General features: G+C 45.5%; 1 protein-coding gene across 3 annotated transcripts in view; it reads left to right on the top strand.

Moving 5' to 3' along the window:
* The window catches only part of P4HA3 (prolyl 4-hydroxylase subunit alpha 3), a 65,694-nt gene that overhangs the window by 4,345 nt on the left and 46,903 nt on the right, over positions 1-14,446 (top strand). For 2 of the 3 annotated variants that reach the window (XR_008889178.1, XM_056560287.1), the window contains exons 2-3: positions 4,078-4,220; positions 7,913-8,136. Coding sequence is in view for 2 of the 3 variants with exons in the window: in XM_056560287.1 (XP_056416262.1) it covers positions 4,078-4,220; positions 7,913-8,136 (367 nt within the window). In the remaining variant the exon portion in view is untranslated. Of the gene's footprint in view, positions 1-1,963; positions 2,012-4,077; positions 4,221-7,912; positions 8,137-14,446 lie in introns of those variants that run through there. The other variant, XM_056560288.1, reaches the window with a different exon arrangement.

Raw genomic sequence — 14,446 nt, forward strand, 5'->3', positions numbered from 1 at the left:
CTTGGTTCCGTTGGAAGGCTCGAACAGAGAGGTAAAAACGGGTTTCCCTAAGGGCGCACACCTAGGTTAAAACCGCGGACATCAATAGTAAAATAATTAAACGGCTTTAATGACATATAGATGACGCGTTTCGAGAGCACAGCTCTCGAAACGCGTCATCTATATGTCATTAAAGGGGTACCCCAGTGGAAAACTTTTTTTTTTTTTTTTTTTTTTTTAATCAACTGGTGCCAGAAAGTTAAACAGATTTGTAAATTACTTCTATTAAAAAATCTTAATCCTTCCAGTACTTATTAGCTGCTGAATACTACAGAGGAAATTATTTTCTTTTGTGAACACAGAGCTCTCTGCTGACGTCACGACCACAGTGCTCTCTGCTGACATCTCTGTCCATTTTAGGAACTGTCCAGAGCAGCATATGTTTTCTATGGGGATTTTCTCCTACTCTGGACAGTTCTTAAAATGGACAGAGGTGTCAACAGAGAGCACTGTGTTCCAAAAAGAAAAGAAATTCCTCTTTTCTCTTTGACCACACTGCTCTCTGCTGACACCTCTGTCCATTTCAGGAACTGTCCAGAGTAGGAGAAAATCTCCATAGCAAACCTCTCCTGCTCTGGAAATTTCCTAAAATGGACAGAGGTGTCAGCAGAGAGCACTGTAGTCGTGACAGAAAATGAATCCAAAAAGAAAAGAACTTCCTTTCTAGTATTCAGTAGCTAATAAGTACTGGAAGGATTAAGATTTTTTTAATAGAAGTAATTTACAAATCTGTTTAACTTTCTGGAGCCAGTTGATTAAAAAAAAAAAAGTTTTCCACTGGAGTACCCCTTTAAGCCATCCTCAACCCTACTGAACAGAAGAGTCTGCGGTGGTTAAACAGTTAACTCTTTCCCAGCCCTCCTCCAGTAAAGGTAAAATGCACCCTGAGAAGATTGACAGGCGACTGCGAAGAGACGCAAATATTTACTGCGCACATTCACATCTCCGTGTCTTGTCTCCGGGGGTGAAGATCGGCCTCGTGTTATTTCACAGGATCAATTTACACCAGATGGAATCAATGTGAAGAAAGTGAAACTTCTGCCAAGTGAAAAAACCCTCAGCAGCTGCCGAAATCGGAAAATGTCAGACAAAAAACGAAGGAAAGTCGCCCCAGGACGCAGATGTCCCATCATAGTCCTACGTACTCACCCTGATGTCCCATCACAGTCCTACATTCTTATCACAGAATCCAAATGAGGGGGAGATTTATCAAAACCTGTGCAAAGGAAAGGTTGACCAGTCGCCCATAGCAACCAATCAGATGGCTTCTTTCATTTTGCATAGGCCTTGTTGTTAAAAATGAAAGAAGGAAGCTGATTGGTTGCTATGGGCAACTGGGCAACTTTTGCTCTGGACAGATTTTGATAAATCTCCCCCTCATAGTCCTTTTTTCTTACCCCTGAATCCTGGCGTCTAGTCATGGTCCTACTATCCCACCCCAGAATCCAGATGTCTGGTCATGGTCCTACTTACTTGCCCCCTAATGGAGGATTCTAGTTATGGTCCTACTATTCCACCCCAGAACACAGATTCCCTCTCATGGTTCTACTTTCTTACCCCCGAATACATTTGTCCTGTTATGGTCCTACTCCAGATGTCCAGTCTTAGTCTTACTTTCTCACCCCAGAATTCAGGCGTCTAGTCATGGTCCTACTAGTCTACCCCGAATCCAGATGTACACTCATGGTCCTATTAGCACTACCCCTAAATCGAGATGTCTGATCACGTACCTATTTTCTCACCTCAGAATTCAGGCATCTAGTTATGGTCCTACTATCCTACCCCTGAATCCTGATGTCCAGTCATAATCCTACTTTCTGCCATAGTGTAGGACAAGGACGCGTTTCGGCGTGGGAGCCTTCCTCAGCTGTCTGCCTCAGGCAGACAGCTGAGGAAGGCTCCCACACCGAAATACGTCCTTGTACTACACTATGGCCACTATGGCATAATACATCTTCACTGTGCATCACTGGTGAGTACTGGGTGTCATCTTTCTTCTGCATGTGGCTTTACCCTACCTTATGCACCACCGCAGATTCCACGGAAGGATGCGTTTCGACGTGAAAGCCTTCCTCAGCTTTCTGCCTCAGGCTCCCATGCCGAAACGCGTCCTTGTACTACACTATGGCATAAGAAATCTTTACTGTGCATTACTGGTGAGTGCTGGGTATCATCTTTCTTCTACCTGTGGCTTTATCCTACCTTGTGCACCACCACATATTCCACGGAAGGACGCATTTCGGTGTGAAAGCCTTCCTCAGCTGTCTGCCTTAGGCAGACAGCTGAGGAAGGCTCCCATGCCGAAACGCGTCCTTGTACTACACTATGGCATAATAAATCTTCACTGTGCATCACTGGTGAGTGCTGGGTGTCATCTTTCTTCTACCTGTGGCTTTACCCTACCTTGTGCACCACCGCAGACTCCACGGAAGGACGCGTTTCGACGTGAAAGCCTTCCTCAGCTTTCTGCCTGAGGCAGACAGCTGAGGAAGGCTCACACTCCGAAACGCATCCTTGTACTACACTATGGCACAATAAATCTTCACTGTGCATCACTGGTGAGTGCTGGGTGTCATCTTTCTTCTAACTGTGGCTTTACCCTACCTTGTGCACCACCGCAGATTCCAGGGAAGGACACGTTTCGACGTGAAAGCCTTCCTCAGCTGCCTGCCTGAGGCAGACAGCTGAGGAAGGCTCCAATGCCGAAGCGCATCCTTGTACTACACTATGGCATAATAAATCTTCACGGTGCATCACTGGTGAGTGCTGGGTATCATCTTTCTTCTACCTGTGGCTTTACCCTACCTTGTGCACTACCGCAGATTCCATGGAAGGATGCGTTTCGGTGTGAAAGCCTTCCTCAGCTTTCTGCCTTAGGCAGACAGCTGAGGAAGGCTCCCATGCCAAAACGCGTCCTTGTACTACACTATGGCATATTTAATCTTCTCTGTGCATTACTGGTGAGTGCGGGGTATGATCTTTCTTCTACCTGTGGCTTTACCCTACCTCGCGCACCACCGCAGATTTCACGGAAGGACACATTTTGGTGTGAAAGCCTTCCTCAGCTGTCTGCCTTAGGCATACAGCTAAGGAAGGCTCCCACGCCGAAACGCGTTCTTGTACTACACTATGGCATAATAAATCTTCTCTGTGCATTACTGGTGAGTGCTGGATATCATCTTACTTCTACCTGTGGCTTTACCCTACCTCGTGCACCACCGCACATTCCACGGAAGGACGTGTTTCGGTGTGAAAGGCTTCCTCAGCTGTCTTAGAATATTCTTAGGAAATTTTCCTCCCGTTTTGTAATGTTTCCATTAATGGCGGTCGTATAACGTCCATTATTTATCTGTAGAATTTCTGAACTATCCTTTATCCAGGATCTTAATCCATATTAGTGCGTCTCCTCTTGGGGTGAATAATCCCGCTGTATAAATCACATTTGTGGCGGGATGAGTCACCGGAGTCGGAGATTCCTGATATCTGAAGTCAGAGGAGCCGTAGATCCAAGTCTATCGCTTAAAGGGGTACTCCGCTGGAAAACATTTTCTTCAAAATCAACTGGTGCCAGAAAGTTAAACAGATTTGCAAATTACTTCTCTTTAAAAAAAAAAAAAATCTTGACCCTTCCAGTACTTATCAGCTGCTGTATGCTCCACAGGAAGTTCTTTTCTTTTTGAATTTCCTTTCTGTCTGACCACGGTGCTCTCTGCTGACACCTCTGTCCATTTTAGGAACCGTCCAGAATGGGGGAAAAAATCCCCACTGTAAACCTGGACAGTTCCTGACATGGACAGAGGTGTCAGCAGAGAGCACCATGGTCAGACAGAAAGGAAATTCAAAAAGAAAAGAACTTCCTGTGGAGCATACAGCAGCTGATAAGTACTGGAAGGATTAAGATTTTTTAATAGAAGTCATTTACAAATCCGTTTAACTTTAATTTTTAAGAAAATGTTTTCCAGCAGAGTACCTTTTTAACCCTTTGCAGATGAGTTTTCTGGGAATATCATATTGCCTTATTGCTTTGTCTATTCCCAGGTTCTACAATAAAGTCAGCGCTCTCCACCGTACATCTGCGGCTCCGGTGTCCGACCCCATCTCTGCCTTCACCTTGTTGAAGAGGCTGCAGTCTGAATGGATGAACGTGGTCAATAGTCTGGAGAGCAACGAGAACATCAGAGGTAACCAGAGGGGGCCGCACTGATATACACCGGAGGAGCCGTATGCAGCTGTATATATGTGGTTCCCATGAGGAGGATTGGTGGTGTAGTCCAAGGAAGCTGAGGATAGTAGTCTATAGTGATATCACAGGGGGCTTTGTTGCTTGCTTACCCTCTAGGTCCCACTGTGAGCCCTTGCAATGTTTATAAAAAAGGGGGCTGCACCAGAAAGGCTGTTCTTAAAGGGGCACTCTGCTGCTCAGCGTTTAGAACAAACTGTTCTGAACGCTGGAGCCGGGAGCTCGTGATGTCATAGCCCCGCCCCCTCATGACATCATGCCCCACCCCCTCAATGCAAGTCTACGGGAGGGGGCGTGACTGCCGTCACGCCCCCTCCCGTAGACTTGCATTGAGGGGGTGGGGCATGATGTCATGAGGGGGCGGGGCTATGACATCACGAGCTCCCGGCTCTAGCGTTCAGAACAGTTTGTTCCAAACGCTGAGCAGCGGAGTAACCCTTTAAGGTGAACTAAGTGACATGTCTGGAGGGGTGCACCCAAGATGGCGTGTGTAAGACCATCCAAACAGACCAGTGACTTGCAAACAGGTAAACTTTATGTGTTGACCCAGTAGGGGAGGTGTTAACTCCTGCAGTGTCCCCTGCCTGTTTATTGTAATTGTATACAATCCCTGTGAAAGGATTGCAGTAACACATGTTTTGCTATACACATGTTTATTCCCTTTGTGTGTATTGGAATTAAACCAAAAAAGGGAGGAAAAAAAGCAAATTGGACATAATGTCACCAAACTCCAAAAATGGGCTGGATAATATTATTGGCACCCTTAAAGGGGTACTCCAGTGAAAACCTTTTTTCTTTTAAATCAACTGGTGGCAGAAAGGTAAACATATTTGTAAATTATTTCTATTAAAAAATCTTAATCCTTCCAGTACTTATTAGCTGCTGAATGCTAAAGAGGAAATTCCTTTCTTTTTGGAACACTGATGATATCACGAGTGGATACCCCGGTGGAAAACTTTTTTTTTTTTTTTCTTTTATCAACTGGTGCCAGAAAGCTAAACAGATTTGTAAATTACTTCTATTAAAAAAATCTTAATCCTTCCAGTACTTATTAGCTGCTGAATACTACAGAGGAAATTATTTTCTTTTGTGAACACAGAGCTCTCTGCTGACGTCATGAGCACAGTGCTCTCTGCTGACATCTCTGTCCATTTTAGCAACCATGCATAGCAGATGTATGCTAAGGGCAGCATGGTGGCTCAGTGGTTAGCACTGCTGCCTTGCAGTGCTGGGGACTTGGGTTCAAATCCCATTAAGGACAACAATAAATAAAGTGTCATTATTATTATTATAATAAAGTCAGCAGAGAGAACTGTGCTCGTGATGTCATCAGAGAGCATTCCAAAAAGAAAATAATTTCCTCTGTAGTATTCAGTAGCTAATAAGTACAGGAAGGATTAAGATTTTTTAATAGAAGTAACTTACAAATATGTTTAACTTTCTGCCACCAGTTGATTTAAAAGAAAAAAGGTTTTCACCAGAGTACCCCTTTAACTTAATATTTGGTTGCACACCCTTTGGAAAAAAATAAGTGAAATCAGTGGCTTCCTATAACCATCAATAAGCTTCTTACACCTCTCAGCCGGAATGTTGGACCACTCTTCCTTTACAAACTGCTCCAGGTCTCTTATTGGACGGCTCCTTTTCCCAACAGCAATTATAAGATCTCTCCACAGATGATCAATGGGATTTAGATCTGGACTCATTGCTGACACTTCAGAACTCTCCAGCGCTTTGTTTCCATCCATTTCTGGGGCTTTTTGAGGTGTGTTTGGGGTCATTGTCCTGCTGGAAGACCCAAGATCTCGGAAACAAACCCAGCTTTCTGACACTGGGCTGTACAGTGCGACCCAAAATCCATTGGTAATCCTCAGATTTCATGATGTCTTGTACACATTCAAGGCCCCCAGTGCCAGAGGCAGCAAAACAACCAAAAACATCACTGACCTCCCCCATATGTCACTGTAGGTTCTGTGTTCTTTTCTTTGTAGGCCTCATTCCGTTTTCGGTAAACAGTAGAATGATTTGCTTTACCAAAAAGCTCTATCTTGGTCTCATCTGTCCACAAGACGTTTTCCCAGAAGGGTTTTGGTTACTCAAATTCATTTTGGCAAAATGTAGTCTTGGTTTTTTATGTCTCTGTGTCAGCAGTGGGGTCCTCCTGGGTCTCCTCCATAGTGGGGTCCTCCTGGGTCTCCTCCATAGTGGGGTCCTCCTGGGTCTCCTCCATAGGGGGTTCCTCCTGGGTCTCCTCCATAGTGGGGTCCTCCTGGGTCTCCTCCATAGGGGGGTCCTCCTGGGACTCCTACACAGTGGGATCCTCCTGGGTCTCCTCCACAGTGGGGTCCTCCTGGGTCTCCTCCATAGTGGGGTCCTCCTGGGTCTCCTCCACAGTGGGGTCCTCCTGGGTCTCCTCCATAGTGTTTCATTTCATTTAAATGTTGTTGGATAGTTCGTGCTGACACTGATGCTGCCTGCAGGACAGCTTGAATATCTTTGGAACTTGTTTGGGGCTGCTTATCCACCATCCAGACTATCCTGCGTTGACACCTTTCATCAATTTTTCTCTTCCGTCCACGCCCAGGGAGATTATCTACAGTTCCATGGGTTGTAAACTTCTTGATAATGTTGCGCACTGTGGACAAAGACAAATCTAGATCTCTGGAGATGAACTTGTAACCTTGAGATTGTTGATATTTTTCCACCATTTTGGTTCTCAAGTCCTCAGACAGTTCTCTTCTCCTCTTTCTGTTGTCTATGCTTAGTGTGGCACACACAGACACACAATGCAAAGCCTAAGTGAACTTCTCTCCTTTTTATCTGCTTTCAGGTGTGATTTTTATATTACCCACACCTGTTACTTGCCGCAGGTGAGTTTAAAGGAGCATCACATGCTGGAAACAATCTTATTATTCCACAATTTTGAAAGGGTGCCAAAAATGTTGTCCAGACCATTTTTGGAGTTTGGTGACATTATGTCCAATTTGCTTTTTTTCATCTGCCCCTAGGGTAATTCCCTCTGCCCTGCATCCCACCCGCTACCACATTTACATCACAATGCAAAATCCAGACAATGAATTCTCCTTGCAGCACCAGGTTGTATAGTTACACATTTTCGGATGGATACTTTGGTCATAGTTCCCTTTGAGTCTCTTTGTAAGTCTCTAAATATGCTTTACGCACTTTAGTGTTGCTATTGAGATTGTATGCACAGTCCAATTATCTACTGTAGAAAACCTACACACATTGGCTTACCAGGTGTATATACTTGAGAAGACTTTACTCACGGTTGGGGGCGGCACGGTTCCCTATTGCAGGGCGTATGCTACAGATGATCGTGACGTAATATTCATGAAGCACTAACTCTGTCTGCAAAAAGTCTTTGAGTCTTCTGCCAAATGGGGTAACGTAGTATTTTATGTTTGTATTGATGTAAGCATGTAATAATGTGAATAAAGATTAAAAAAAAATAAAAAATGAACTGTAGTAAAATGAAAGCTGAGCTGTGATTGGTTGTTATGGGCAAAACCAGACAGACAGATTGGTAAATCTGGGCCATCGTGTTAGCCGTGCCAACTTTCTGCTACCTCTGGCTGACCCCTAACTTTGTCGTCTCCTTATATCTCTTCTCAGTGCTGAAGGACGGATATGAGAAGGTGGAGAAGAACCTTCCGGTACTGGAAGATGTTACAGGAGCGGCCAAAGCTCTAATGAGGTTACAAGATGTCTACTCCTTGAACGTGAAGGGTTTGAGCAAAGGCGTTTTCCAAAGTGGACCGAGTGCTCAGCTTAGTGTCTTGTACAAACCGAACCAGGTCTCCATCATGTCGGCGGATGACTGCTTCCACATTGGCAAGGTATTTTGGGCTTGGTCATTTTTCTCCAGAATGTCCTCTCTCCTCCTAAGCATTCAGGGGGTCCCATATTTTCCGGTATTGTCTTCATCAGTCTTGTTGCTGCTTCTTCGTCTTCTCCCTCAACCATTCTGTGCCTGATGGATTCAGAAGACCTTGGCCTTCGGTAATCAATGATCTTCATCTTCTTACGATATGTCTAGAATAGGACGCAGCTCCTGACTAGTTGTGCCTCTAGTGGGAGGTTTTCCTTCATACGGTGTCAGGTAGAGGCGGCTCTTCCATTAGACGAGCTAGGTGGGCGCCTAAGGTCTCGTGCTTGAGGGGGCCTCGCGGCTTCCTAACTCAGATCCTGATTGAGTGGCGATGCGTACATTGTACACATCGCTATTCTGCAGAGCCGGGGCTCATTTAACTATAAGCACGTCTTATAGACACGCCTATAGTTAATTGTGTCACTCGGCTGATTGACAGAGCGAAGAGCCACTGGCTCCCCGCCCTGTCAATCACTCTTGTGGCTTCCTGCAGTATGCAGACAGCCGCAAGAGTCCAGACCGTATCTTCCTCTGCGCTCCAGTGTGTGCTTTGGCGCATGAGTGATGTCATCACGTGCCGGAGTACAGACCAGAGGAGAGAAGAGCAGAACAGAGGACACGCTATGGGGGAGCCTGATAGGTTATTTTTATTTCTTTTTTTCTGACAGTTGGGGTCTCCACTAAAGCTACTTAAAGGGGTCTGCTCCTACTACCTAAAGGAGGTGCTATTACTACCTAAGGTACCTAAAGGGGGCACTAAGGGGACTTCTGTTATTATCTAAGGGGGTCACTAAGGGGACTGCTTTTATTACCTAAAGAGGGTCACTAAAGGGAACTGCTATTATTACCTAAAGATGGTCATTAAAGGGACTGCTATTATTACCTAAAGGGGGGTTAGGGGCCTTACAATCTAGTTTCGCCTAAGGTCCTAAAGGGGTTATCCAGGAAAAAACGTGTTTTATATATCAACTGGCTCCAGAAACTTTTTTTATAGATCAACTGGCTCCAGATTTGTAAATTACTTCTTTAAAAAAAAATCTTAATCCTTTCAGTACTTATGAGCTGCTGAAGTTGAGTTGTTCTTTTCTGTCTAAGTGCTCTCTGATGAAACCTGTCTCGGGAACTGTCCGGAGTAGAAACAAATCCCCATAGCAAACCTCTTCTACTCTGTGCAGTTCCCGAGACAAGCAGAGATGTCAGCAGAGAGCACTGTTGCCAGACAGAAAAGAACAACTCAACTTCAGCAGCTGATAATTATTGGAAGGATTACGATTTTTTAATAGAAGTAATTTACAAATCTGTTTAACTTTCTGGAGTCAGTTGATATATAAAAAAAGTTTTTTCCTGGAATACCCCTTTTAAAAGTCTAGAACCGCCTCTGGTGTTACGGTGTCAATATCTAGTATCCAAATAATATCGCCATCTAGTTCCAGAACCGGCACCATGAGGTAACGTTACATGTTGCCATGTTTCAAGGGAGATGAGGTGAAACCCAAGAGAAGATGCCTCTATTGTCCATGACATAATCCGGAACTGCTTTGGCAAGACAGTCTAATATTTATAACCAAAGAAATGGCTTGACTTAGCCCTGATCCAAGCGATACCATTGTTGTAACCACTGCATGTGGAGAAGGCACGAGGTTAGGGACACATTTTCATGGTGGATTAGGGTAATGGAGGAGATAATACCTGCTGGAAGTTGTAGGTTTGCAACATCTAGAGGTCCACAGTTTGAAGACCACCGGTCTGGGGTAACATCTGTTTCTCTGGTTGACTTGGCTTAATTCCCTGGTGGTCTAGGGTAGTGGAGGAGATAATGCCTGCTTCCCTGGTAGTCTAGGGTAATTGAAGGATTAAAGGGGTACTCCGCCGCTATACATCTTATCCCCTATCCAATGGATAGGGCATAAGATGTCTGATCGCTGGGGTCCTGTCGCTGGGACCACCATGATCTCCACGCAGCACCTGGCATTCTGAACGAACGCTGGGTTAAGATGGCAGTGGTCGTTGCGTCCCGCCACTTCCCCCCCTCCATTCATGTCTATGCTGCGCGGAGATCGCGAGGGTCCCAGCAACGAGAACCCCATGATCAGACATCTTATCCCCTATCTTTTGGATAGGAGGTAAGATGCCTAGAGACGGAGTACCCCTTTAATGCTTGCTCCTCTGGTGGTCTCCAAACTGTGGACCTCTAGATGTTGTGGGCCTCTAGATGGACCTCTAAATGTTGCAAACCTAAAACTCCCAGGATGCCCGGACAGCCATTGGGAGTTTTAGGTTTGCAACATCTAGAGGTCCACAGTTTGAAGACCACTGGTCTAGTTGTTTCTTTCATTGTCCTGGCTTAATTCCCTGGTGGTCTAGGGTAGTGGAGCAGTTATTCCCATTCACCCTGATGATCTAGTAGAGAAGAGGTGTCAATGCCAACCTCTATGTAGGTAAAGTGGTAATGTAGGGAAAAATTCAAAGATGGCGGCCATGTTGGGAGTGACTCCCTCAACTCTGAGCCATAAATGTGCTCCACATGGTTGTCACCTTCTGTCCCTCACAATTTTCCATTTAAAATGTATCCGTTTTGGATTTTCGTTCCTTACTACAATGCATCCTGGTTGAAAAAAGTCCCCAAATTTACGTGTGTTCTTCTTCTTCACGTCCACGAGTTCTTCAATTCGTTGTAACTGGACTCCAAGGGGATCAGGTTTGGCCCTTGTGCCGTCTGAATGTCTGGAATTAATCTGCAGCCAATCTTATGTTAATGGAGAACATATGCGAGAGAACCAAGGTGAGACGTCTCCATGGGGGAGAAGTAGAGAAATGTTCTGATGGGGAAAGAAGAACGTAACAAATCTACATTTTGGTAAAATCCAAATAAATTTCCATATTTTTTTGGATTCTTCTACATCATAATGGCAATTTATGATGTCTAGTGAATGCCTTATGTGCCTTATGGATATAGTATTACTTTTCTGCCGTATCTCATCCTACAACGGTATCCGGGTCCTTCTCACATTATCGAATTTCTCACCCCGGCCCCTTCCCCCGTTCTTTTTCTTCTCTTCCTGCTGTTTGAGTCTGACAGTACCAAGCCTGTGCATGGAGAAGCCTAAAGCAGATAGAACTTCCCGCAACCACATACCAGGGGACGTGCACAGCACATTGTGAAGGGTAGGGGCTTATGTCAGCTGTGTAGGACCACGCACCCCACCCTATGGCGGTCCCAATCAGCCCCACAGTAATTTGCACTTTAGAGAAGTGGGGAAGAAAAGGATGGTCCGGCACGTCCAGGACTAAGGCTAAACGGATCCAACTAGCGGAGGGCTACAATAGTGACACCCAAGTAACAGTTGACAGCGGTGGTGCAAATGTCAGGTGAAGTGTATGGCAACAAAGGAAGACAGAAGACAGGACAGCACTCACCATACAAAGTGGCTTTATTCAAGCGTTCCAAGTAGGTGCAGAGGTGGAGGCGGGGAGCAGGCCGGGACAGACTGTTTCACGTTCTCACAGCTCTTCCTCAAGCCGGTGTGCACACCGGCTTGAGGAAGCGCTGTGAGAGCGTGAAACAGTCTGTCCCGGCCTGCTCCCCGCCTCCACCTCTGCATGGTGAGTGCTGTCCTGTCTTCTGTCTTACTAATTTTTGCTTTAAGATGCCGGGACTTGGCCAGCGCTGTAGATTTGGCAAAAAGAAAAGAAAAAGGGCAGATGCAGAAAAGGGCAGGGGCTCGAGCCCCCTTTGAATCCTATATGTGCACGTCTCTGCACATACCGTACTTGTGGTAGCCACTAGGGGAGACGATGAGGGTTATGCCGGGTGTAGTAGTCCCCATAGTTTACGTCATATGGCAGAGTGGTGTAGCAAACACGGTGGTCTTCTGTGGTCTTCTCCCAACCTTTATGTCAATGAAGTTTTCCCAGTATACGAAGTACGACCTCTGGACACTTGGATTCTGTGAAACAACTTTACTGAACTCCTTGTGCAAATCCAATGTAAGTTTGGGTTCACACCACGTTTTTGCAGTACGGTTCCCGCATACGTTTTCAATTTGAAAACCGTACGGAACCGTATTGAAAACCGTACGCATTGACTCTCCATTGAAAACCGTATTCCAAACAACGCATCCGGTTGTGTCCATTTTGCATCCTGTACGGTTTTGTCAGGTTTTTTTTCCCATACCCAAAATCGTAGCCTACCACGGTTTTTGGTTCGGGTGAAAAACCGTATTGAAACGTATACGTTTTTTTTTAACATGGGAGTCAATGGGACCGTACAGAACTGTATGTGCGTACGGTTCCATCCGTTTTTCACCATACGGTTTTTGACTTTGCACAGTTTTTTTCTTGGAATTTCAATCAAACAAGTGAAACTTTATTCATAATAGAGTGAAAAGTTAAAAACGTATACGTGTTTTTCTTAAAAAAACTGATGCAACCGGACATCATTTTTCAAACCGTATACGGATTAAAATTTGTACACACGTTTTGATACAGTTTAGTCAGGTTTTCAGGAATCCTTTTTTTTTATCAAAAAACTGATACGGGAACTGTATTGCAAAAACGTGACGTGAACCCATCTTAATACAGTCGCTTGAATACAACTTTGTAAGTAACAGCTTTAGAGACAGATGAATGAATATTTGGTCACTGTCCCTTTATTTAGTGGATCTTTACAGAATTTTTCTTGAGGTGCTTTCTTAGAACATGTAAGTGTAATTTGTAATGCAGATGTATGTGCAGATGTTAAAGTGTTCCTCCAATACTGTGCGTAAATTATTTTAAATTCGGTGCCTAAATGCCTAAACAGGGCGCCATTTATCCCACTCCCAGCCATATACAACAGTGCAATAGGAGGCAAAGCTTCACAGCACCCATCTCCTACGTGAGACCCATTGCCATAGGATCACATTTTGCTGGGTCTCTCACGCGTGCTGTGTGTAGACGAAGCGGGAAGCTTCATTTCCTATTTCATAGTTACGTATGGCGGGGAAATTGGTGCCCTGTTTAGGCATTTAGGCACCGAATTGAAAATGAACAGCCACAGTGCTGCACAATAGCATAAGAGTTACCCTTTAATGGGGTACTCCGCCCCTAGACATTTTATCCCCTATCCAAAGGATGGGGAATAAGATGTCTGATCGCGGGGGTCCCGACGCTGGGGACCCCCGCAATCTCGGCCGCGGCACCCCAGTCATCCAGTGCACGGAGCGAACTTCAGATGACTGGTGATGTGGGGCGAAGGCTCGTGAAGTCACGGTCACACCCCGCTCATGACGTCACGGCCATGTCCCTTCAATGCAAGTCTATGGGAGGGGGCGTGACGGCCATCACGCCCCCTCCCATAGACTTGCATTGAGGGGGCGTGGCCGTGACGTCACGAGCGGGGCGCGGCCGTGATGTCACGAGCCTCCGGCGTTCTAAACGAACGCCAGGTGCAGCAGGAAGATCGCGGGGGTCCCCAGCGGAGATCAGACATCTGGATAGGGGATAAGATGTCTAGGGGTGGAGTGCCACTTTAAAGTTCACTGGTTCTCAAGCTTTCAGTCCAAAATTAGACTTGACTTTACTCACTCTACGATGACTTTTGTGACACAACACTCACATCCAGGGAAGTCTTCCTAAAGTGACAGACAGGCAGGACTGACCCAAGGTTTTGCCCCACAAAAGATTCAGAGAGGCCCTTGACCAGCTTCTACTTTCTTATGAAGTTGAAATTATCCCTCTCGGGGACCAGAAACCTAAACCAGAAAGACAATGGGGAGATTTAACAAAACCTGTCTAGAGGAAAAGTTACCGAGTTGCCCATAGCAACCAATCAGATCGCTTCTTTCATTTTTGAAAAGGCCTCTGAAAAAAAAATAAATAAAGTGATCTGATTGGTGATTGGTTGCTATGGGCAACTCAGCAACTTTTCCTCTGGACCGATATTGATAATTGTTCCCTAATACGCTCACAAAAGTACCGAAAAATAGCTGGAAAACGTAATCTTTATTCCATTTTACAACACCTATATTTCTGGGATACTCTATTAGCTTAAAGGGGTACTTCGCCCCTAGACATCTTATCCCCTATCTAAAGTATAGGGGATAAGATGTCAGATCACCGGGTTCCCACCGCTGGTGACCTCTGCGATCTCGGCTGTGGCACCCCAGACATCCGGTGCACGGAGCGAACTTCGCTCTGTGCCGGATGACTGGCAATGCGGGGCAGAGGCTAGTCTTGCATTGAGGGGGCGTGTCCGCAGGGCTAGAATATGTTACGCTGGCAAAAGTCAAGCCTAGACT

Source organism: Hyla sarda, chromosome 2 (genome assembly GCF_029499605.1).
Source record: "Hyla sarda isolate aHylSar1 chromosome 2, aHylSar1.hap1, whole genome shotgun sequence".
In the NCBI taxonomy this organism is placed as follows: Eukaryota; Metazoa; Chordata; class Amphibia; order Anura; family Hylidae; genus Hyla; species Hyla sarda.